A 24,984-nucleotide genomic window follows, 5' to 3' on the forward strand; every position below is an offset into this window, starting at 1 on the left:
ATGGTGTGACAGTCTTTATACGATAGAATTGATAATTTGGTCTCATGTCTTAAGGCGAGTCGTAGTGTTCACGTGGTCAACGAGCTCCCATAACCGCTTCACATCAAAGTAGCCTATCCCTAATACTTCCTACACGAATATAAATTGCCATTGATTAGTCTTAATACGATGAAAGACGATTGCATGCAGCAGAGATGCGAATGTTGCTATGGATGTGTGGAGTAACGAGAATGGATAGAATACGGAATGAATATGTTAGAGGAAGTCTGAAAGTGGCACCTGTGACAGAGAAGCTGAGAAGTGCGCATTTGGGATGGTATGGACATGTGATGAGACGAGATGAAAATGAGGTTGGTAAGAAAATGTTAACTATGAATGTGGAAGGATATAGAGGAAGAGGTCGACCTAAGAAGAAATGGATGGATTGCGTTTAAGACGATATGGGTAAGAGGGGAGTGAGCAAAGAAATGGTATATGATAGAAGAGTATGGAAGGAGAAAACATGTTGCGCCGACCCCAGGTAACTGGGAGAAGGGCAGGATAATGATGATGATCGTCTTAATACCTTCTCCTCTGATTCTCTTCTCGAGGCAGGTAAATATCTTCATAATGATGATGATCCCTCTTATTCGCTTCAGCGCCACTGTCGCTGTCGGATTGTTCTTGGACCGTTGTCACTTCTGCCGTGCCGTGCACTTCTGCTTTAACTGCGAAAGAAGACCTTCAATTCGTAGAGCCTCTTCGTTAACAACACTAAGGTCACCGGTGCCTATGTGGCACACTGAAGTAATGATGACGATTTCTGTTACTGAGCCCCTAGATTGCCTAACTTTTGCCTTCTATTGTATTTAAATTACGTTTTAGTCTTTTAAGGTCTCCTAGAAATTGTTTCATTCTCAGTATATTCGGATTCGTCTTTCTCAGAGTCGGCTAGAGATATTTCGGCACCTTAGTCACAGAACAAGTATCCCTGTAGAGTGCGCCACGTAGGGCACCGGTGACCTACCACGGCAGTCAAAGGGTTAATACTATAATTGCTCAATTATATTGCTCAATTGCATATTGCTAATTGCTCCATTGCGCAATAGCGTGTGACCTGCACATATCTATCGCGACATCCCCCGACTATGAAATATATTTATCTAGGTTTTTTCCCTACCTATTCGCTGGTAGCCAGAGGGCTATTCCAGCTACGCCTGGAAGGGTAGATGAGCTCACGGGCTCAATTTGAGAGAATTTAAAAATATTAGGCTTAGCAAGAGCAGTGAGTGCTTCCCTGAATATGCCACCGGATGGAAATCGCGACACCCTGAGATTCGACGAGGAACTCAGTGGACTGTATCTATGGGTTAGTTCGTTCGTCGAACTCTTCGGCGGTGACCCGTACTTGAGGGGCCTAAAAGCACCGAGATTGGAGATTCTCAATCCAGCATAAACCAGACTACTTTCCATGGATATTTTTATTTATCTCCTCAGAGCAGAGAATGTTCTCTCTGTGCAGAGGATTTTCATCCTTCTCGTCACAATACCTACAGACTGCTTGGACAACGTACCGTTACAGCTTGGTATTTCGCGATACCTCTGTGATGTGCCGAAACTCTGTTTATTACGACCCGTCGAACATGTGTTTTCTGTGTCATGAGAGGCCAAGACTTGTTTAGTCAAATTATTTTAAAAGCCTCTTCATCAAACTGTTGCATAGCTATCGGAGCCCTTGGAAATCAAATCTGCTACAAATTCAAAAAGTTTATCTACCTTCCAAATCGTATCACATAAAGTCCGGCGAAAAATGTACAGTAATGATTTATAACTATCATATTTAGATTAGCGTTTTAAAACAGAAATCGTTACAAAAAAACCTAGTTAAAAGATGGCTTAATTCAGCATTCATGTCGCAACGTACAATGTACACATCATTCTGCGAGTACCTTTCAAATCTCGATCACCTAATCGGAACATAACTAATATACAATGGCCCGTCTGAGTGATCAACATACACCACCATTTAAAAATCCCGGTCCATGTCCTTTCTATATAGCAGCGGTCGCGGAACCGGGGCAAATTACCCCAAATGGGGTAAAATGAAATTTTGGGGGGTAAAAATTAAACTTTTGTGAGTAAAAAGTATATATTGAAGTGAAACTTCTTTAGAATCTTTGTGATTTCAAACTCTATGAAACGAAATGAAACTCCTCAACTGTATATTACATATATTACTATTATCACTGTTATGTATTACTAGGTATTACATTGATAAATTGAATAAATGATGTTTAAATTAAATTTTTAGTTATTGTTTTCTTTTCAAAATTATCATGGGGGGTAATATGAAAGATGCTAAAAAGAAGCTATTTCGTTTTTTTTTTGTTCTTAGCCATGGGGTAATATCATCTTACACAAAAATATTTTAGGTTAATAATTAAGAAAGTTCCCCGACCACTGACCTAATCGGATCCGAAACTAATATACAATGGCCCGTCTGAGTGATCAACATGCACCACCATTTTATAAAAACCCAGCCCATGTCCTTTCTATACAGTCTTGTAAGTTCGACTATCACATAACTGTTACAATTACTGTTCTCTCACCTGTCATCGTGGGAGCTTCCTGTCCTTCAGCCGGGACCCTCGGGCCAGGAGAGCGCGAATGAAACAGCTCTCTGACGCGCTGGTACAAAGCGGCAGGAGCACCGGTGCTACCGTTGTTGCTGCCGTGAAGGAACCAGCCTCCGGAGTTAGCCGTGTCTGCCTCGGATGCTGAACAGCCTGCGTCAAGATCTTACGCATTTAGTAGCTGTTGGAATATTTGGACAGCACGAACGCGGTGCTAAACGTATTAAAATACTGTGCTAATGAAACCAAAGCATTTGTTTACATTATCGCAGATTTTCGCAGTGATTTCTACACATAATTCCACTCAACTATCAATGAGAACAGTTTTTAACCTACCCTCGTTTGTGGTTATTGTTATTTAAACTTACGTTAATCCTATCACTGGAAATATTATTATTTTTAATATATACTAGCTGACCCGGCAGACTTCGTAGTGCCCCAATCGATAAATAAAAGACCTAAGCTTTTGTATAAAATAAACTTAAAACAAACAAAAGGAATCCGTCCGACGGGGAGGGAACACATCAAAGGAAAAACAATTTTTTTTTTATTACATTTCGAGCGTTTTCATATTTATCTACCTTTTAAACCTTCTCTGGACTTTCACAAATAATTCAAGACCAAAATTTGCCAAATCGGTCCAGCCGCTCTCGAGCTTTAACGAGACTAACGAAAACCAATTCATTTTTATATATATATAGATTGGAAATACGAGTATAGCTGCGTTGCTATCAACTAACAATATGCATCACTCACACAAAAACTATATGTTTTGTTTTTCTAATATCATCGTCACCGGCCTACAAACATCCACTGCTAGACATAGCAACAGCAAATCGTCAGTCCACCATACGGCCATATGCCCTACTGCCAATTTATCCTTACCACGGCAACCTCCCCACCCTCAACCTCACAATCCATTATATCACACTTATTAAATCATACCGACAAAATCTAACACGAACCGTAGATGCGAAACTCGATAGCACCTATACTCCAATTCGTACAAACAAAGCTCTTGCTAATCACATTCATATTTTATTGAACAAAGAGAACGCATCACGCGTCCGTCCAGTACGGCGGCAGGAAGCGGACTGCCCAATCAAACGAAACGACATTACCTAAGTAAACTTCCGGAAGGCGGACTTCCGTCGTATCAAAACATTATACACGGCCGATGTACGCTAACGATTACAAGCTGTTTTAATTGAATTGTGAGTGATTCAATAACCATTTATCATTATAGAGAAACACGTATCATTTCCCGATCAGTTTCACTAAAATTTGTGATAGTAATTGTAAGAATTGAAACAAAAGTAATGGTATTGTAGAATTGTCATTGTCACTTTACTAAAAGATAGTCCAATTTTATTTATTTACAAAGATTCGTTACACTAAAAATCCTTACAATAATACCTGTACACTTTAATTTATCATTTCTCTGACATGGGTTGAAAACTCGCATTATAAAAATAAAAGTGTACTAAAACAGTGTTAAGTATATAACAGAAATCTTCGTAATTTTTTAACATTAAAAATTGTACCCTGCGCGAATATTATGAAGTATTATTAGAAATGATCGCTACATCTTCTTTTTCATCATCGCACCACTTATCGTTCGATCAGAGTCCTTTCCTACTATCTAAAACCTTAGCGCTCCTCCACAGTTTTCAGATTTGGCCACAATCATTCCAGTCACCATAAGGTCCAGTTTGTGAGAAGTTTAACTTCTACGCGATTAGCTTCCAAGAAGTTGAACTTCTAAGAGCTCTAATTCGTACATACCTGAACTATCTTCTCCGGAAGACGTATGGTGTACGACGTTGGTAGAAGTGGCTCGTTGCATGGGGTTGACGTAGAGTCCGTCGGCGGGCCCGGAGCGCGCTGAGCTAACGGAGCCACCCGTGGAGGGTAGAGACCCCCGCCTGTCCTGGGTCGCGGGGCGCTCCCTCTCCGGGCCGTGGAGGTAAAATGGGGACCGAGTGCTGATCGCGTTAACGCAGTTCGGTAACGCGCACTGTCAACACATACATTTGTTGACAACAACTTGTTGTAGGTATTACTTTAGAAAAATTATCTTAGTTAACAAATTCTGAATTAAAACTGAATTTATTCGAAAATAAGACTGAATAACTGTCTTGTATTCATTGAAATAACATAATTTAACTTATTTAACAGAATTCATCTGTAGTAAGATGTTATCTGTATACCAAATCTCAATTGTGTATTTTTTAAATCGTATCCCTCAAATCGATCGCTGCGTTGCAACAAATATAGAGAGATCAGTGGTGTCTATCTATCCATGTGCACTTCCTTCATCATTGAAGTCGTTTTCGGATATCGCCAGTTCCTATCCTCCCCCTCTATCATCATCATTCTCCTGCCCTTCTCCTAATGTCGGCATATGTTTCCTCCTTCCATACTCCTCTATCATATACATTTTTTTCGCTTACTCCCCTCTTACATATATCGTCCTCCCTCCCCCCTCTACTTTTCAATTACTTCTTAAATAGCTTAAATTTACAATTGGATCCGGTGACTGTGTGATTAAATTGCAATTTTTTTTTCACTAGGCCACTAGTAGTAAATAACTTACCCTAGTAGTAAATAATTAGTAAATCAACTTACCCGCGCATCCCCAGGCGTGCAAGCGCAGGAGTGGATGGATTTATACGAGGAGAGCTGTTTGCTGTCAGCTCCGGCGGCGCCAGCCGCGACCAGCACGTTCAGGCACTAAAAAATAAATAAAAAAATATACCAACGTTATTTTTTTTCTCAATACTTATGATAAGCTTATTATGTTTCTTTTATTTATATAATATTTCGTTTAGTTCATGTGACGTCATGTAGCATCACAACAAAATTCGCGCACCAATTTAAGTTCAATATAAAATCTAAATTTTAGTAGGTATAATTTGTATCGTCTAGTGCCTAGCGTCGTTTTCTCCTTTTAGTTGATATTTTAATAAATACATGTAAACATTATAAATATTATTGAATTAGTGTGTTTGACTTTTAAATATTCCCGCGAATACGGAGAACAAATAACAAACCACAGCCATACGTAAGTACAAAACAATAAGGGAAACTCTTTAATTGCACTATTAGTACATTGAAAAGTTGCATCAAAATGTGCTTTCTATTATAAATTTAATAAACTATTATAGCACAATAAATATTCCATTTAACGATACTTTTAGCTTGTTTTGGGATATTTTATTGGGTAGCCGCTAACATTTTTCATTTCATATACCTAATATGTATATGCATATTATTATGTATACATATTTCTTCTGTGCGTGTGTTTGTCACTGAACTCCTCCTAAACGGCTGGATCGATTTGAATGATTTTTTTTTGTATGCGTTTGGGTGGCACCCTGGATGGTTTAGATTCGCAAACCAGTCCGGCAGATGGCGCTGCAGTCGGTATCTAGGTTATTTATCTATACTACAACTAAACAGCTGGATCGACTTGAATGATTTTTTGCAGGACAACGTCTGTCGGGTCCGCTAGTTATTATGTAAAAATAAGGTAGAGTATTTTGAGAATTATACAAAATGAAAAAAATTTTGTAGACCGGCTGTCGAAATTGTTTTTAAATCGAGACATTTATTTTATGAAGTGACATTCGCGAATTCAAGTACCTATTTGCTTCAAATCTCATTTGCCGGGTGCTCTCTGTGCTAATGAGAGAGCATACGTACCATCCGTGACCATAATGTTAAACTGAATGTCACTTTAACAATGAATACACGACCGCATCAGATACGTTGGCTCATGGTGTTAGGTCAATGTCGCTTGTGACAAAATTTCAATGCGTTCACGGTACGCGAGCGCTGTGGGAATAAAGATTTTTCTTTTCATTTATTTATTAACGACTCAGTCTAGCGATTCAGTTTTTTTTTTCTACCTAAGCTGAGAGCCTTGAGTGGCTATTTCAGCGTAACCTTAACTAGTAGGTGAGCTCACGGGGCTCAAACCTGACGACTTTGCTAACACGAACCCTAGCAAGAGCCGTACTTCGCAGAATCTACCGCCGGATCGGAAACGCGACCCACTGAGAAGATCCGGCGAGAAACTCAGTGGGCTGTGTCTGAGGGTTAATTTACTCGTCGAGCCCTTCTTCGCAAGCGACGGGTTCGACAAGAACGATGACCGGTGCTTGAGGTAGCTAAAAGCACCGTTAGTGGATCGGGAGGATCCGAAATGACGTGTTTGGGGCGACGTCGACTGCTTTCCATTATGTCCGCAGGATCGGGAATGTTACCGGCGGCCACGATGAGAGGGTTCTCGTGTCGTGCCGCTTTATCGAAGTGGGCGATTCAGTACGCCGACTACGCGCGGCCGCGGGGTCTCTTTTCTTCTGCTTTGCCCGACACAATCACTTTGTCCAAGTTATCTGACTGTCGGCGGGCAATATGACCGAATTAATTACCGTCTAAATAAACGTCCGTTTTAACTACTATTTAGATCGTTTTATTATAGTTACCTGACTGCCTATCTTTATATATATAATGATATGGAGTATTTCAAGATGAATAGCCAATAAAAGACTTAATTGTGGTTTTTTGTGATATAATAACAAAACAATATTTATAGCCGTTAATCTCTTTTAAAATTAATATAATAAATTAAACAGTAAACAGTATTAATAAACTAAACAAAACTGAGCTCTCTTTTTACTGAATGACAGACTTCACTACATGATACTGAATAAAAAAATCCTTGTTAAAATCTAAAGATTTTTAAGCAATAACGTTTTTTCTTTACATACATACCTATATACTCGTACTATATATAAAAGCGAGCCCTCACTAGTCGCGCGATCCCCGAAACTATCCGTCTATTGGACTTTATATTTGACCAAGGCACTCATTTTGCGATATAACAGCCATTATTTTTACGTAAATCCTATACGGATATCTCATATAATATCACTGTATACATAGCAACAACATATATGCATACCATGAGTTTAATAGCATGTGGAATAGCAACTCTATATCCCGGAAAAAATGCAATGATATTTTTTGTAACCATTGTAAGCAGACCAGCATACCGCCCACCTGATGGTGTAGGTGGTTGCTGTCGCTCATAATTGTCAGTTATGCTACAAAGCTTAATTATTGAAATGCGTGTTTAATTATTATCGAACCACAAAATTATGGCGTTGTTTTTGCTAGCTGTGTTTGTTATAGCCTTTTTTTTTGCTTAGATCGGTGGACGAGCTCACAGCCAACCTGGTGCTATGTGATTACCGGAACCCATAGAAATCTACAACGTAAATGCGCCACCCACCTTGAGACATAAGTTCTAAGGTCTCAGTATAGTTACAGCGGCTGCCCCACCCTTCAAATCGAAATAGGTAGAGTGGTAGTACCTACCCGCGCGGACTCACAAGAGATCCTGCCACCAGTAAAAAGCAGTAGTAGTATAGTTGTAGCCGCATTGCTGAGCTATTATAGAACCGGACAAAACCAGTTTTACCCGACCGCCTATCTGATCTAACTCAACAGCAAAAAGGCTGTATGTTCTTCGAACACGCATTCATCGATTGAGTAATTTAGACTCGCAACAGTCCGCGTAATCCGACAAGTGAAAATCCGATATACTTTCCAAACATGATCTTCGTTACAGGCGCTTCTAGCTATTAAACGTTCGCGGACCGCAATAGAAAGTTATAGTCATCACTAGAAATAACATTTTTGATATCGATATATATAACAGTTAAAAACGTAATCTGCTATTATTAGCTTCCGTACGAGTTGCGAATGTGAGTTTTACGGACGCAATATCGACATTCCGAAGTATTCGCGACAGAGATAGATAAGATGGTGACCGCCAGTCAAATTGCTGTCAAACCTAAAATATATTTTTTCTCGAAGGTCAAATAGCGATAAAATTGTATAGACAGTTGAACAAGCTTACGGCCTATCCGGTCTACGAAGTCATCGAAGTCCATAGACATCAAAACTTGAATGCTAGTTTGTCTATTAGAAATACCTCTATACTAACTCGTATTAGATTCTGAGACTTCGAACTTAAATTAGGTAGTGCTTTAGTGTCTATTACTCTTGCAACACCGTTCCCAAAGCACAGCGTTTTTTTATATATTTATTTTTGTCTCCGTATAATTACGACTGCCCCACCCTCCAAACCTAAACGCATTACTGCATCACGGCAGAAATAGGCAGGGTGGCGGTACCTACCCGTGCGGGCTCACAAGACGTCTTACCACCAGTAATTACGCAAATTGTTATTTTACGGATTTGATTACGGGACAGCTGTAGCAGTTTCCGCAAATAGCTAATATATACTCACTTCCAAGTGATGATTTTCTGCGGCATCATTAATAGGGCTCTTGCCGTGCCTGTCCAGATGGAGTCTGGCTCCGTGTCTCAGTAACCAGCGAACGGTACTGAGATGACCCCTCGAAGCTGCGAAATGAAGAGGAGTCGCACCGTCTCCATCCCTCGCGTTCGGGTCAACGCCGCGCTCTATAATCTGAAAGAAATATTGTGCACTATTAAACATAAGGCCTATTCGCATTTTAAAAACCACAACTTCGCCAATTAAATTAAGATATTTAAAAATACTTTATTCGCGAGCATTAATTAAAACTACTTTTACTTTTCGATTTGAAGCGCGGGGCAGCCGTTGTGCTGTGAAAACTGAGACTTAAAACTCATGTCTCGAGGTTGACGTCTATGGGTTCCGGTACTCACCTAACACTGAGTGGGCCATGAGATCGCTCACGCATCTAAGTAACAAAAAATTGAAAGACTTCATTCAACCAAACGTAAATTCCTTATTATACTATTTTTTATACAAATTTAGACGGTATCATCATTCTTGTGCCCTTCTTCCAATCATCTGGGATCGGCGCATCATGTTTTCTCCTTTCAAAGTCCTCTATCTTATACCATTTATCCGCTCACTCCCCTCTTACATATATCGTCTTTCCCGCAATCCATCCATTTCTTCTTAGGTCAACCTCTTCCTCTATATCCTTCCACATTCGTAGTTAACACTCTCTAAGCAACCTCATATTCATTTCGTCTCATCACATGTCCATACCATCCCAAACGCGCAATCTCAACTTCTCTGTCACAGGTGCCACTTTCAGACTTCCTCTAACATAGTTAATAGATAGTAGTTAGTAGATAATATTAGTTAATTAATCAAATGTCGACAGATTACACGTCCGTATAAGGTATTCGAAGCTTCAGAAATAATATAATGAAAATAATAAAAAATTACGATTAAATTTTTTTTTGGGATTTTATGCCCTGGCATTTACAACCTTTAGGTCAACTCTTATTTTTCATGGCACATTCATAGACATTTAAGATTAAGCCTCCATACTACAGGCTAGTTTCAATTGAATAAAAATTAAATTTTCGTATTTGACAGATCTACACAACAATTTTCAGTATTAGCTAATAATGACCTCACAATAAACGATAAGGCACCAAACGATTTTAAATCTAGGCCGCTTTTAAAATCGAATCTCGATTTTGTAACCGCACATCGAAAATTAGATTAATCAAACGAATTCTCGATTTTGCTACATCCAAACTCGCTTGACCCGGGCCTGACATACTATGAGTAAGGCTAGACGATTTACAAAACATCAAACGGACCAATTACGAAAGATCATTAACACAAAATAATATTCAAATCGTATGAACAATTAAAATATTCGCTTAAATAATTTAAAATCGATATAAATTCGAACGCAATACGCAATACGGCCACGAAAGTAATGCTTTTGTAAAGCCTTCAAGATTCGAATCGACCTCGGGCGTTTGTAGCGATCAGTTAAAACTGTTATTGTATCATTTATGGGCTAAAAACTGTTAAAGATCTGACATTTAGTACATTATTATCACGGGAACACAGACAGACTGATTACATAAAGCCATGTTACTCAACGCTAAGCTGTTGCAAGCTTATCGCGATCGCGCACGAATCTCCTAACAGTTGACAATTTTGTAAGCATTTCTTTTTTATAACTCTAGATTATCGGACGAACTCAAGAGCCACTGGTCACACATTAAGCAATTACTGCTTCACGGCAAAAGCAGGCAGATAGTACTGACCCAAACTGGCTCCCAAAACGCCCTACCGCCACCAGTTATTAGGCAAATTATAATTTTTGCGGGTTCCATTTTTATTACATGTTGTTATTTCTTCAGCGTGGAAGCCATTCGTGAACATGTGTCTTTTTTTTAGTTACGTCCGGACAGGTAGGTGAGCTCACGGGGCTCAAACCTGACGACGTTGCTAATACGAACCCTAGCAAGAGCCGTGCTTCGCAGGATCTACCACCGGATCGGAAACGCGACCCACTGAGAAGAGGGTTAATTTACTCGTCGAGCCCTTTGTCGCAAGCGACGGGTTCGACGAGAACGGTGACCGGTGCTTGAAGTACCTAGAAGCACCGTTAGTGGATCGGGAGGTTATCATGTGTCAAATGTGCGTTTGATTAAGAAAAATTGTTACCTGCACTGGATACTAATGCACCGGACGTCTTTTAGGCCATGTCGACTTCAAAGAAGGGCTTTTTCGATATAAATTCTAAGGTCTCAAGTATAGTTACAACGGCTGCCCCACCCCTCAAACCCAAAACGCATTACTGCTTCACGACAGAAATAGGCAGGGCGGTGGCACCTACCCGCGCGGACTTACAAGAGATCCTACCACCAGTAGAAAGATTTTCTTCAAAGGTCGTATTCAAACATAACTTCATGATTACAATTATGAACTTTATGATACTCGATTTCACGATTTGTAATTCTACGCAATCTCAATGAACATTAAAACTACACGTGTAAATGTAAAATTTCTCTACACGTGTAATAAAGTCGTTTGATGATTACGAGCGAGTCACTTTTCCGCCACAGTCCATTAAACGTACTACCAGCTGCATTTGATTTCTAAAAGTTATCGTTTCAATGTGACTTGTTAAGTAAGTAAATCAATGTACATTTCTAAAGACCTCTTTAATCACTTTGTGAGATATCAAACCAATTCCTAAACGCATTCGACACCTGTCATTCGAAAATGTAGCTACCTCGCTCTTTAGTCAACTTCCTTCTTGTCTTTTTCCTAAGAGTTCGGTTAAGTGCGCGCTCATAATAAATAATGCTTATTAATTAATGAAGTGTTTTAATCCATCTATGAAACACTTGCTCAAACAGAAGAATTTATATGAATTTAATAGGTCTACATTTTGATGGGTTCATAAGCTTTCCAAGCCACCCCAAACCTCGAAATCTTAAGAGACCAAAATATGTATAACTAGCGACCCGCCCTCGCTTCGCTTCGGAAACATTAAAACACACATGAAACCAAAAAAAAAATAAAAAAAATAAATAAAAAAGTATCCTATGTTCATCAGGGACAATGTCGGCTTCTAATGGAAAAAGAATTTTTCAAATCGGTCCAGTAGTTTCGGAGCCTATTCGAAACAAACAAACAAACAAATCTTTCCTCTTTATAATATTAGTATAGATATAGATAGTATATCTATACTATCGCATAATCCTCCCACCCCACCACCCGTGATGACTTTCTCAGAAAAAATGTGCTGAGCTATGATACCTATTGCACATTCCCAATATCAATAATAACGAAGATTTCAATGACAATCTAACTTCAACTTTTGATGTTTTGTAACATAGTTCACGATATAAAATCAACAACTATTAATAGTTTCTAACAAGTTCTGAAAAACATTAAGATAGCCTATAGAAGAAAATCTCAAACGCGGTAACCACAATATCAAGTAAAGCATCCGTGTGGCTAGTAGGGTTGCGTGCGAGAGAAATGAATTGTTGGATCGATTTCGGCTTTGAATTAATATTTTTTTTGTCATTACAATCTTAATACAGTCAAGATCTGTTATAACGACATCGAAGGGACTGCTCATATTCAGTCGTAAAAACCGATAGTCGTAACAACCGGTGATGCTTATTGTGTATTGTGCCAGTACAAACAAATCGATAGGGAATTATTGGTAAAATATATTTACATAATACGCGATTTTTCTTTAATACTCATTTGTTTTCTTTTTCTTTGCGGCATTTTGAAAGTTTCACGAATAACTCCACAAAGTTTTGGTGCGTCTTGTGTATAGATAAGTAACAAACTAACTGAAGAGATATGAAGAAGCGGGCTTTGATTCTACCGTGTTTTGTTTCTAAGAATTAGAAAAGACCCTACACTAAACTAAATCCTATTGTTTTCTTTCCTGAAGGCGGTCATATGGCATTCAGCCGGGACCTTAGTTCTAGGTTATTATAACCGGCATGTTGTATTAAACGATGTCGCAGTAAACGGTTTTGACTGTATATATAAATTACTTGTCACGTTGCTTATCCGCGATGGACACCTAAACTACTGAACCGATATTAACTTTTTTTTTTTTTTTTAATATGTGTTTTGTTCCAACTTAGGGCATAGGATTGTTATTTCGATTAATGATCGCAATATTTATTAATTAACAATAAAATTATTTCTTATGTTGATTATTGTCGTTAATTGTAAGTTTCATAAGTCTAAAACAGATGGCGCCTTAAATCATTTTTTACAGACAATTGTAATACTGTCTGATATTAATATCTCATAGATGGCGCTGTGTTAAAAATACCAACGTTTCACATAAGCTACAATTTAATGGCATACATACCACGTGTTGCTGTAGCTAAAGTATAAGTGAAATTTATTTCGTAGTAAACGCAATACAATGAAATCCAATTGTTCTTACTTTGTTAATTTTTGGTATTATAGCCGGTCATGTGTTATTTAGAAACAAAAACCTTAGCCACAGCAACGTGTAGCCGAGTCTGCTGCTAATAAATATTTCTTCTAGAAAGAACTATTTAGTTTTGTGCGTCTGCGGAAGCCCCGTGTCCTCTTACCGGTGATGGGCAGTCGAGACACACTGAAAGCTCCCCGTTGCTCCTTACCTATCCACTAAACCTTGTCATGATACAAAAAGAGTAAGATCTAAGGGTCACACAAGCGTCTGGCCATCTCACTCCGAAACACGAATATACTTAAAGGTAAAGAAGAGGTTGAAAGTATTTGTTTCTATCTACGCCAACGAGTTATTGTACAGTAGGTATATTTCTTTTGATTACGGGTAGCCTTTATAAAGCTATTGGATTTTCAGAAGTATTTCCCGTGTACCTACTAAGCATACGCGTATGAAAAAAAACTGTTATCTTTTCACGCCTAGACCACTCATCTAATTTTGATTGTTGATTGTTAGTTGATTTTAATTGTTTTTAATTTTTTTATTGCATTTGAGGATGGACGAGCTGACAGCCCACCTGATGCTAAGTGGTTACCGAAGCCCATAAACATCTATGATGTAGATGATGCCACCCACCTTGAGATGTGAGTTCTAAGGTCTCAGTATGTTACAACGGCTGCCCCACCCTTCAAACCGAAACGCATTACTGCTTCACGGCAGAAATAGGCAGGATGGTGGTACCTATCCGTGCGGGCTAACAAGACATCCTATCACCAGTAATTACGCAAATTTGAATTTTGCGGCTTTGATTTTTATTACATGATTTTATTCCTTCACCGTGGAAGTCAATCGTGAACATTTCTGAAGTACAAATTTCAATATTACAAACAGACACTCCAATTTTATTTATATGTATAGATTGATAAAATTAAAACTTAATTGCGTCAACCCTATATACATGTCCAGTCAGCACACCGCGTGATTCCGAGTCGTTTCCACTGATCGACGGGTCGTTAAACTCAGTTTCTCTTGGCTAACCCAAGTCACACATATTGCACATATTACTGTAACATTAACAACTAAAGCTCGCTGTTGCCTAATCGAAAACTAATTGTTATGTTCGGAAATGCTGTGACGAAATCATTCTAGCCTTGATTTTTATGGTTAGTATGTGCATTGTATTCTTTGCAATTCATTAAAAAGGTAATAAAGTATGTTGTTTTATGTATAATTTGACAGTTTATGTATGTATTGTGATTTTTTTCCTAAGATTCGGCTGGTCGCAGACTACTTGACTGGTGGTAGGACCTCTTGTGAGTCCGCACGGGTAGATACCACCACTCTGCCTATTTCTGCAGTGAAGGAGTAATGCGTTTCGGTTTGAAGGGTGAGGCAGCAGTTGTAACTATACTGAGAACTTAGAACTCATATATCAAGGTGGGTGATGGCATTTACGTTGCAGATGTCTATGGGCTCCAGTGACCACTCAACACCAGGTGGGCTGTAAGCTCGTCAAGCCATCTAGGCAATAAAAAAAACATTCCTATATTCTTCCGATCAAAGACTTGTGTTGAAAAATCACCCGACACTTAGACGCTTACTTTCGAGTCAATTTCCCTTTACCCGTCATCTCCAAACATCTCTCGCAGGAGCCTCACAATAGCTTCTGAGGAGAATAGTCAGAATTGTTCTGACCCCGAGAAAATATCCAAACAAAGCGACAGTAAGAATTTCAGAGCCACAAAACGAACTACTACTAGTGACTACTACTTATACATCGGTGCCTACCTACTTATAGATTTACGGTTGAATCTCATGTTTATATTCAATTTACCATTTCTAATGTTTCGAATCGGGACCGCAATGTGGACGTGCCAGTGATTAAACAGAGTTTAAGAATGTAGAATTTGAATTTTACTAAACCGCCATTGTCGCTTCAATATAACAAAAATCGAACCACACATGTATTAAAATCGGCTATGAACTGCATCATTCAAATACTATATTTTTATTAACTTGTTAACCCTTTGACTGCTGTGTGGGTCACCGAAGTCCTACGCGACGCACTAAAGTAATTTTGTCGATTTCTGTTACTAAGCGGCCTGAACTGGCTGACTTTGCTTTATTTTGTTTGTTTTAGTCATTAGGTCTCTAAGAAATCTCATTCTCAGTATCTTCGGATTCGTCTTTCCCAGAGTCTACTAGACATTCCAGCGTCTTAGTAACATAATCATTAATATAATGGACACGTATCGCGACGGACAGCCGAGTCTATCGAGAAACTTATTGTTCAGGGTAGGGTCAATGGTAAAAGATGTGGACAAAACCCCATGCGCTGGACTGATCATATGAAGATTCTTACCAAAACCCCACTTAACGAGCGCAAAGCTTCAGTTCGCGAACTATGGAGAGCAAGGCTTTATTAAAGAAGGTGTATGCGCTGCTGAATGTGGCGTACACAACTTGAGATGTAGATAGGAGGAAATCACTGATAGTCAAAGAATATCCGTTTATTATATACTTCGCTAACAAGTAACTAATTCTATATATGTTGATGTGGTGAGTACCGCTGTATATGAGTGCTGACCGCGTACTGGCGCTTTATAATTACGATTTGAGTAAAGCAATGTAAAAGTGCTGATGTGAATGCGCGCGTGCCCTGTACGATAAATGACTTATACACAAGAATACCACACGACAACGACTGCTCTGCCAAGAGTAACTGACTATGACGATGATGAGTAACATATTTTATTAATTTATTGCTTAGTTGGGTGGACGAGCTCACAGCCCACCTGGTGTTAAGTGGTTACTGGAGCCCATAGACATCTACAACGTAAATGCGCCACCCACCTTGAGATATAAGTTCTGAGGTCTCAAGTATAGTTACAACGGCTGCCCCACCTTTCAAACCGAAACGCATTACTGCTTCACGGCAGAAATAGGCAGGGCGGTGGTACCTACCCGTGCGGACTCACAAGAGATCCTACCACCGGTGATAAACGAACATAACTAATTCAGTGCATCGCGTAGGGCACCGGTGACCTACACGGCATGGGCAGTCAGAGTTAATATTATATCCTTACCATCCATTTGACACAGTCGAGGCAGCCGGTCTGGGCGGCAGCGTGTATCGGAAGCATGCCATCTCTGGCTCTCGCGTCCAATCGCCCCCCGGCCTCCAAGACCAAGTACTTCAGCACTGCAAGATGACCTTCCTGCGCGGCCAGGTATACCGGCGTCACGTCATTATCCATCGCTGTGTTTGCACTGTGAAAAGACAAAAAGGATATATATTATTATATAAAGTTAAGGTAACGAAATGCGGCACTGAAATTGCATACGATCCTTACAGGCCTTAAATGACGAGAGTCTGTGAATTCTTTACTGGTGGTAGGACCTCTTGTGAGTCCGCGCGGGTAGGTACCACCGCCCTGCCTATTTCTGCTGTGAAGCAGTAATGCGTTTCGGTTTGAAGGCTGGGGCAGCCGTTGTAACAATATTGAAATCTTAGAACTTATATCTCAAGGTGGGTGGCGCATTTACGTTGTAGATGTCCATGGGCTCGAGTAGCCACTTAACACCAGGTGGGCTGTGAGCTCGTCTACCCATCTAAGCAATAAAAAAAAAACTTTAAGGATTTCGATTTGGACAAAGACGCAGTGCAAAGCTATGCTTTAATAAAGAAGGCTGGAAGGGCATGATATAGGCGATTTCGGGAGGAAGATATGTTGCTACCAGTCTCTCAACGTGAGGTTCAAGTTTGTTTGCGATTCGTTCAAGAATGGACATCATCAATACAAATATACTGTCACTTATATTATACTAGCGACCCGGCCTCGCTTCGCTTCAGAAACTGTGATTTATTATTGATTTCTCCACTATTTAATGGATGTCATTATACATATAAACCTTCCTCTTCAATCACTCTATCTATTAAAAAAAACGGCATCAAAATCCGTTGCGTAGTTTTAAAGATTTAAGCATACATAGGGACAGACAGATAAAGGGACAGAGAAATCGACTTTGTTTTATACTATGTAGTGAAGATAGGTAGTTAGCATATTGGCTCTGCCCCTAGCATTGCTGACGTCCATGGGCGACGGTAGACACTCACCATCAGGATCGTTTGCTCGTCTGCTTACAAGAGCAATGAAAAAAATTACATATTGCGAGAAATCCTTAGAGGAATATCCCAAGATTACGCCAAAAATATTTTTTCTGCACCTAGGAAACGAGAAAGCTGTTAATTCCGATATAATAAAACCATTGACGAGATAACAGACGAACGTAACGAAACACAACGAACAACCAGTGATATAAGTCAATGAAGTCAATGATTATCTAGAAGATTGCACAAAGTGGGAATGAGTTGCTCGCTCCAGGCATTTCAATATTGTAGTAATTGTTACGTTATAATACTCAGTGTAAAAAATTCATATTTAAAAAAAATCTAATATTAAAAAGTAAATAAATAATAATTTTATATTTAAAAAAAAAAAAACATGCCCGCTGAGTTTCTTGCCAATTCTTCTCAGGACGGAGGCTAGTTCTTGTGAATTGGCGGTAGTTTTTTTGACGTTCAACAAGTATGTACTTTCATTTATGTTGAATAAAATTTTTTTGATTCGATTTGATTTGATTTGATATAAAAAAAAATCTTCATCTATTCATTGAATCATCCATTGTTTTTGGATCTGTTAATAAACAATGATCTATTTTTACATTCCGTTGTTTTTTCAAATAAAAAAATCAACAAATTGCACCACACTCGACGTTCTACTGCTGATTTTATTACATCATGATCATTTTAGCAACCAAATCCTCAGATAAATAATTATAAGGCAGCGAAAACCGCAGAAATACTTTTACCTCCTATACTAACATAAAAAAATATAAGGTGGCGATTATAAATATATAGAATTGAATTAAAATTGATAACAAATAACTATAAATATAAAAATACACGTCTCGAATAGAGAACCAGTTTTTATTTGGATCCGGTTAATGATCACTATACTGTGATTTCTAGCTCACATAATATCATATTTCAAGGTTTGCTAAAACTTCGTTCACGGACATCGTCAATGGCAGAGGCAAAAACAACTCGCTTCCTTCCTTATTACGAGGTATGCGACCGTGGCTACCTCGAGCAATGACTCTCGTATCATCAGCAGAACCTAAGTCTTAGGAACTACCTACTTCTAGCCTCCTAGATTCTATCATAAGTATTTATAGCGGGGCATGCTACACACATGAAAATCGCATCAGAGGCACAGCATCATGTCTACCTTAATCTCAATATGGAGTGCGTAGTTCACGGTGTGGATCCAATGAACTTCGCTTGCCACTTAAATGTCATAGCTAATAAAACAAATCGTATTAATAAATTTGATAGCTTTAATACAGAGGTTCCCAAATTTATTTTGTCTACTGCATACTTTGAGAATAAATTATTTTTTATTCTTTTCGCCTACTTAAAAACCACTGTAGCGAGCACTCAGTCGGTATGTAAAAGTCCTCCTAGATGAAATTACAAATCGCCTCTAAAACCTCTACACACTGCCCCAATTTTTTTTCTGGGTCTCTTACCGCCCCTCTTTAGGCTTGCAGTGCCTACAAGGGAGCGTTATCGCCCACTTTGGGAAAGGCTGCTTTAATAGTTTACAATCATTACAATTTCAAACATTATGAAATGATGCACAGCGTACGATATTTGCAACACAATCCCACGTCGGAGATACGACGGTACAATAGCGTTTTGTGAAATAATGAGATCAAGATTTGCAATAAATGCTAGAACGATCGCAATTTTGATGCCTCATAGATTCATTTTTGTACAAAATTTGGTTATAGATACAAAAATAAATATGTAGATTATAGACATCCAATATTCGCTTCGATTTGTTGGTTAACTAACTTATGATTTTTTATTCAGTCAGAAAAACTATTTTGTCTTGTGCATTGAAAAATACGGTACATGATACCATTAACTACATAAGGGTCCTATTTTAATTAGTATTTTGGCAGTCAAGCGTTCATTCATTTCATATATTTTGTTATTAAAGATGTTCAAGATATTACTTTAAAAAAGTTATTTACCTTTAATAAGATTATCAGTGGTAAAATTCTAATGTGAAAGGTTTGTGTGTTTGGATGTTTGTTACTAAATCATGCAAACGAGCTCGAATCGGATAAAATTACAAACAAAGACAGTTTATAATCTGTGCTACATACAATAATTTTTATCATGACAATTGACATGACGAGGGTAACGCCGTGTAGGTTTGTTTTAAAAGTAGGACAGTGGATTTGCATACCAAAATAATGTAAAAATCGACTAAAAGCTTATGGACCAAACACTAACGCAAAATCTTCTTTATCCCACGTTAATTCAACACGTTTGCAATCCTAACTTTACCCGAGCAAAACTGAGGAACAAGTCTAATACTTAAAAGCCTTATTAATGTATGAAATTAGCTAGGTGATAAAAAATAGATGGATTGTGTGAAAGACGATATGTGAGTCGTCTATTATCAAAGGTGGCAATCTGTGCATTTGGACAAAATTTTTTTATTGATATGTCAATACAGATTGATTTGAATATAATCGTCTCCTTCAAAGAATACGGTTCAAAACCTGCATTAAATAAAGGTTAATAGTTAACCTGTTATTTATCTAAGATGTCGTTCCGAAGAGTTTTGTGACTGCCAATGGAATACAAAGTCAATAATTCGTTTTTCTTATTTACCAATCATTGTCCAAAAGTCAGATTGCCGGCTTTGATAATAGTCGACTCATGTGTATGAGGGGAGTGAGCGAAATATGGTATTTGATAGAGGAGTATGTAAGAAGAAAACATGTTGCGCCGACCCCAAGTGACTGGTAGAAGGGCAGGAGAATGATGATTAGCTAGATGACCAATTTCACAAGCCACCTTGTGTTCAGTGGTTACCAGAGCCCATAGTAATCTACAATGTTAATTCCATCACCTACCTTCAGATAAGAGTTCTAAGGTCTCAAGTTTTTACTCTACAATGGCCGCCCCACCCTTCGAACCGAAACGCATTACTGGTTCACTCACGGCAGAAGTAGGCAGGGTGGTGGTACCTACCCGTGCGGACTCACAAGATGTCCTACCACCAGTAAGTATCTAAAATTTACGCAAAAATATCGATTTTGCGCGATTTTAATTATACTACTATTGATTTAAAATAGTTCTTTTAAATATTTTATTCGATCTGTTACATTCCTAGCCCGTAGAGGCAAATGCTTTTAAAACACCTACTCATCATAAAAACTATTATGATAAGGTTTCTTATGAACATAATAATCTCACATTGGATCAGACATTCATCGTGGTTGGACGTTTACCGATTTCCCTCAATATTTTCAGACCATTAATTAAAATTATCTGGAGGAGGTCTATACCATAGGGGTTATCTGTGCCTGTACCCAAATAGGGATACTTATCGAAGAAAAATTTTGATGTAGGCAAATAAAATAAACAAAAATAAAGAAAAAAAAAATATTAAAAAAAAGGGAAATAAAAGGCTTTAAAACTATTTTGTAGAGTTAAATAAATCTTTTTTTCATAACAGTTCGGCCTTCTCACTTCTAACAGATCGAATCGTCACTATCAAAGTTACGGCTTCCACGTGTCCACGGGAAACGGCTTTCAATAACAAGACAAAAACCTGTTCTGCAAATCCGGATTATAAAAACGTAACTTTCAAGTTTATTTAGATATTTTAGATACATAATGATTTGCCGGTCTGAATTAACATCATTTCATATCCAAAATTAGATTGATACACGATAATTCTGTAGTAGAAACGATTCATTGCCAACAGTTTCCCTTTTAACACGGTTTTATAGCTTGCTATGTTCGATTGTATGATTGGTTGTTGTTTGATTGTTTGGTTGTTTGATTGTTTGATTGTTTATTTGTTTGATTGTTTGTTTGTTTGTTTGTATGTATAACGGGATCTTTAAACGTCATTTTCACCGGCTTCAAAACCTCCGGTTAATTCGATAAAAAAAAGTATACTTATATATCAAGGACCAATGATGATATAATATTTTTTAAAGGTTCGCACTAATGTCCTGACCGACATAAACAGCATAACATTATATATATTTATTGGGTTAAATTGTTTGCTATTTAGGCGTGGCACTTATGGTTTTTTTGGAACTATATATATTATATTTAAACATTTCTTTATTGATCACTTTGATTCTATGAGAGTTGCTTGTGAAATCAAAAAAATCGATTTGTTGAAACTACTTTGTTTTTATGATTGAAGTATTACTAGTGGTCCGGAGGCCTTTCCAGTTTCACCAGGACAGGGTTGGAACTACTTGCGCTGCGCCGCCTTTATAGAACTATAGCCTTCCTCCTAGAACAATGAACCATCCGAATTCGCTCGAGAAGTCGGCATTTTTATCAGTTTAGACATGCTGACAAGCTCACGATTCACCCGCTGCTAAGTGTTCACCGGAACTCATAAACATAAAAACGCGAATCCGCCATCCCTCACAAGACATTAGATCGTAGGTACATTCCAGCTGAACTTAGATTTATATTTATAACGTGTAAGTTTTAATAAATTGTTTTCATTTAAAAACAACAAACCAGCTTTCGTTTAGACTGTAGCATTTATTCTCATGATATTAATAGTAGAAAGAGGTTATTAAATATTCATTAATGAACTTTCAAAATACTTGCATTAACAAATCCATATCACGCAATAAATAAATAAAACAGTAAGGCAAGTTTTAGATGAGAATTAAATTTAAGTTTAAATAGTATTGAGACGGCAGTTTTCATGTCGTGTTAACTACAAGCTTAATAATAGTTATGCCGTAAGTCCAGATATAAACATAATTACTTTTCAAGTCTTATTCCGTTTGTATAAGCGTCAAAATAATAATAACTATACTAACTGCACCGCACGGTCGTCCGGCCGTAATTTAGTATTCCCTGTGTTATGTGACCAGATACTGACAGACATACTTATATATATTTAAATATAAAGTTTTTCCTTTGATGTGTCCCCTGTCGGACGGATTCCTTTTGTTTGTTCTAAGTTTATTTTACACAAAACTTTAGCTCTTTAATTTATCGATTGAGGCACTACGAAGTCTGCGGGTCAGCTAGTATATATGTATATAGATATATTTCTTCTGTGCGTGAGTTTGTCACTGAACTCCTCCTAAGCGGCTGAACCGATTTGAATAGATTTTTTTTGTATGCGTTTGGGTGGCAACCTGGATGGTTTAGATTCACAAATCAGCCCGGCACGGTATGTAGGTTATTTATTTATACAACTAAACGGCTGGATCAACTTGAATAAATGTTTGCAGGACCACGTCTGTTGGGTCCGCTAGTACCAAATAAAACACACATTTCATTACAAAGATAAATGTCGCGTATTAAGCGAAATGCCGCGTATTAAGCGAAATGTCGCGTATTAAGCGAAATGTCGCGTATTAAGCGAAATGTCGCTTAAAACAAATAGCCTTTCACCCGTCTATATAATTCTCGGTATAATTTATTTTTCACTCGCGATCCGCTCCGGCTCCGCTCGGGTCTTTAACAAAAATTTCAACGATATTTAACGTTGTTTTATTTTTTTTAAATAAAAGAACACTTATTGTGGCATAACTATAACACAAAGTCGTAGTACATTATTTTATTCTATCATCAATGGTTTTCGCAGGGCACGCGATGTAAAGAATATTTTAGTTAATTATTTACACCTTGGGTTACATTATTTTAGTTTTAGTAAGGATCCCAAAATTTTTTCAGAAAAGATTATAGCCTATGTTTTTTTTTATTGCCCTTGTAGGCAGACGAGCATACGGCCCACCTGATGTTACCGTCGCCCATGGACTTCAGCAATGCCAGGGGCAGAGCCAAGCCGCTGCCTAACGCTATGTCACTCGGGAATAGTGTAGCTTCCAAACAGTGAAATAATTTTTCAAATCGGTTCAGTAGTTTAGGAGCCTATTACAACAAACAAACAATACAAACAAACAAACAAATCTTTCCTCTTTATAATATTAGTATAGATTATAAAAAAATTACACTCACATAAACTATATCATAATATCTAATTCGATACATTCCCGCGATCGTGTATATATGCACATAATATTACATCAATGCATCGAACCTCGCCCGTTATATTGGCGTTTCACTTTTATTTTCTCTTTTCGCTCGATTCTAGTCTAAAATATGAAACAGCCAACTCGCTCGGTGCGAGTTTTATTTAAAAAAAATATTATAAAAAAACGTAGCTATGGGAAGGCTTATTTTCCACGAGGGTTGATGAGATTATAGGGATGACCGGGGTACAAAGACCTCGTGCATCCCTGAGTCGAGAAGTCAAAATTTTATTGACTTGAGAATAAATAGCAATACTTGAAGTCGTCGTGGCCTAAAGGATAAGACGTCCGGTGCATTCGTATCGAGCGATGCACCGGTGTTCGAATCCCGCAGGCGGGTACCAATTTTTCTAATGAAATACGTACTTAACAATTGTTCATGATTGACTTCCACGGTGAAGGAATAACATCGTGTAATAAAAATCAAACCCGCAAAATTATAATTTGCGTAATTACTGGCGGTAGGACCTCATGTGAGTCCGCACGGGTAGGTACCACCACCCCGCCTATTTCTGCCGTGAAGCAGTAATGCGTTTCGGTTTGGAGGGTGGGGCAGCCGTTGTAACTATACTGAGACCTTAGAATTTATATCTCAAGGTGGGTGGCGTATTTGCGTTGTAAATGTCTATGGGCTCCAGTAACCACTTAACACCAGGTGGGCTGTGAGCTCGTCCACCCATCTAAGCAATAAATAAAAAAGGTGGGCAGTATGCTCGTCTGCCTACAAGCGCAATAAAAAAAAGCAACGGACGAGGTCAGCGTAATTCATGTCGACTTCGCCGTCCAGTTTAGTCGGGGCCACCGAAAACTGGATCTTCCTCGAACGTCTAATAAATAATAAATAACAACTGTTCGATATTCTCAAAAACTGGTCGACACGTTCATCTAAAGTGGTCAAGGACTTTAGATATACCAGTTCGAATTTCGTCCGAATACTATAAACTAATGTTTTTTAAGGGGTTTTATGACCTGGTAACTGAGACCTTTAAGTAATGTCTTATATTAATTTATATTCATATTTTTATGAAAAATGATATTATGGAGTGAAATGATATGAAGATGATTAATTTGAGACATTAATCAACTGGGATGAAATTAAATGAAATGAAATGGGATGAAATATAATCTCAGTAAAATGGTGGTTATTTACTAAGATTTTTTCAGTGGACTTTTTGGAGGATCCCGAGAAGTTACGTTCGGCGGTTTTGTTTCATTTTCCCACATTTGTGCACGTTCGCAGATACTAAACGGTTAATAAACCACCGTTATTGCACATTTAAACCTGACGAAATACTAAATAGACAAAATAAAACAAATCACACAACTTCACTTCTCGGGATCCTCCAAAAAGTCTCAGTGAATGACTACCATTTTACTGAGATAATATTTCATTCCATTTCATTTTGGTTTCATTTCATTTCGTGCCATGTTCTATATAA

The 24,984-nt window shown here is 38.1% G+C and overlaps 1 protein-coding gene across 6 annotated transcripts in view; it reads right to left on the reverse strand.

The window, feature by feature from the left end:
* LOC101737289 (espin) overlaps positions 1–24,984 on the reverse strand; it is a 118,792-nt gene that overhangs the window by 37,199 nt on the left and 56,609 nt on the right. For 5 of the 6 annotated variants that reach the window (XM_062674936.1, XM_062674925.1, XM_062674923.1 and 2 more), the window contains 6 exons: positions 16,462–16,645; positions 8,935–9,117; positions 5,241–5,345; positions 4,398–4,629; positions 2,589–2,765; positions 566–707 (listed from right to left, as the gene is read on the reverse strand). In XM_062674936.1, coding sequence (XP_062530920.1) covers positions 566–707; positions 2,589–2,765; positions 4,398–4,629; positions 5,241–5,345; positions 8,935–9,117; positions 16,462–16,645 — 1,023 coding nt within the window. Of the gene's footprint in view, positions 1–565; positions 708–2,588; positions 2,766–4,397; positions 4,630–5,240; positions 5,346–8,934; positions 9,118–16,461; positions 16,646–19,477; positions 19,548–24,984 lie in introns of those variants that run through there. The other variant, XM_062674944.1, reaches the window with a different exon arrangement.

This window comes from Bombyx mori, chromosome 3 (assembly GCF_030269925.1).
Source record: "Bombyx mori chromosome 3, ASM3026992v2".
In the NCBI taxonomy this organism is placed as follows: Eukaryota; Metazoa; Arthropoda; class Insecta; order Lepidoptera; family Bombycidae; genus Bombyx; species Bombyx mori.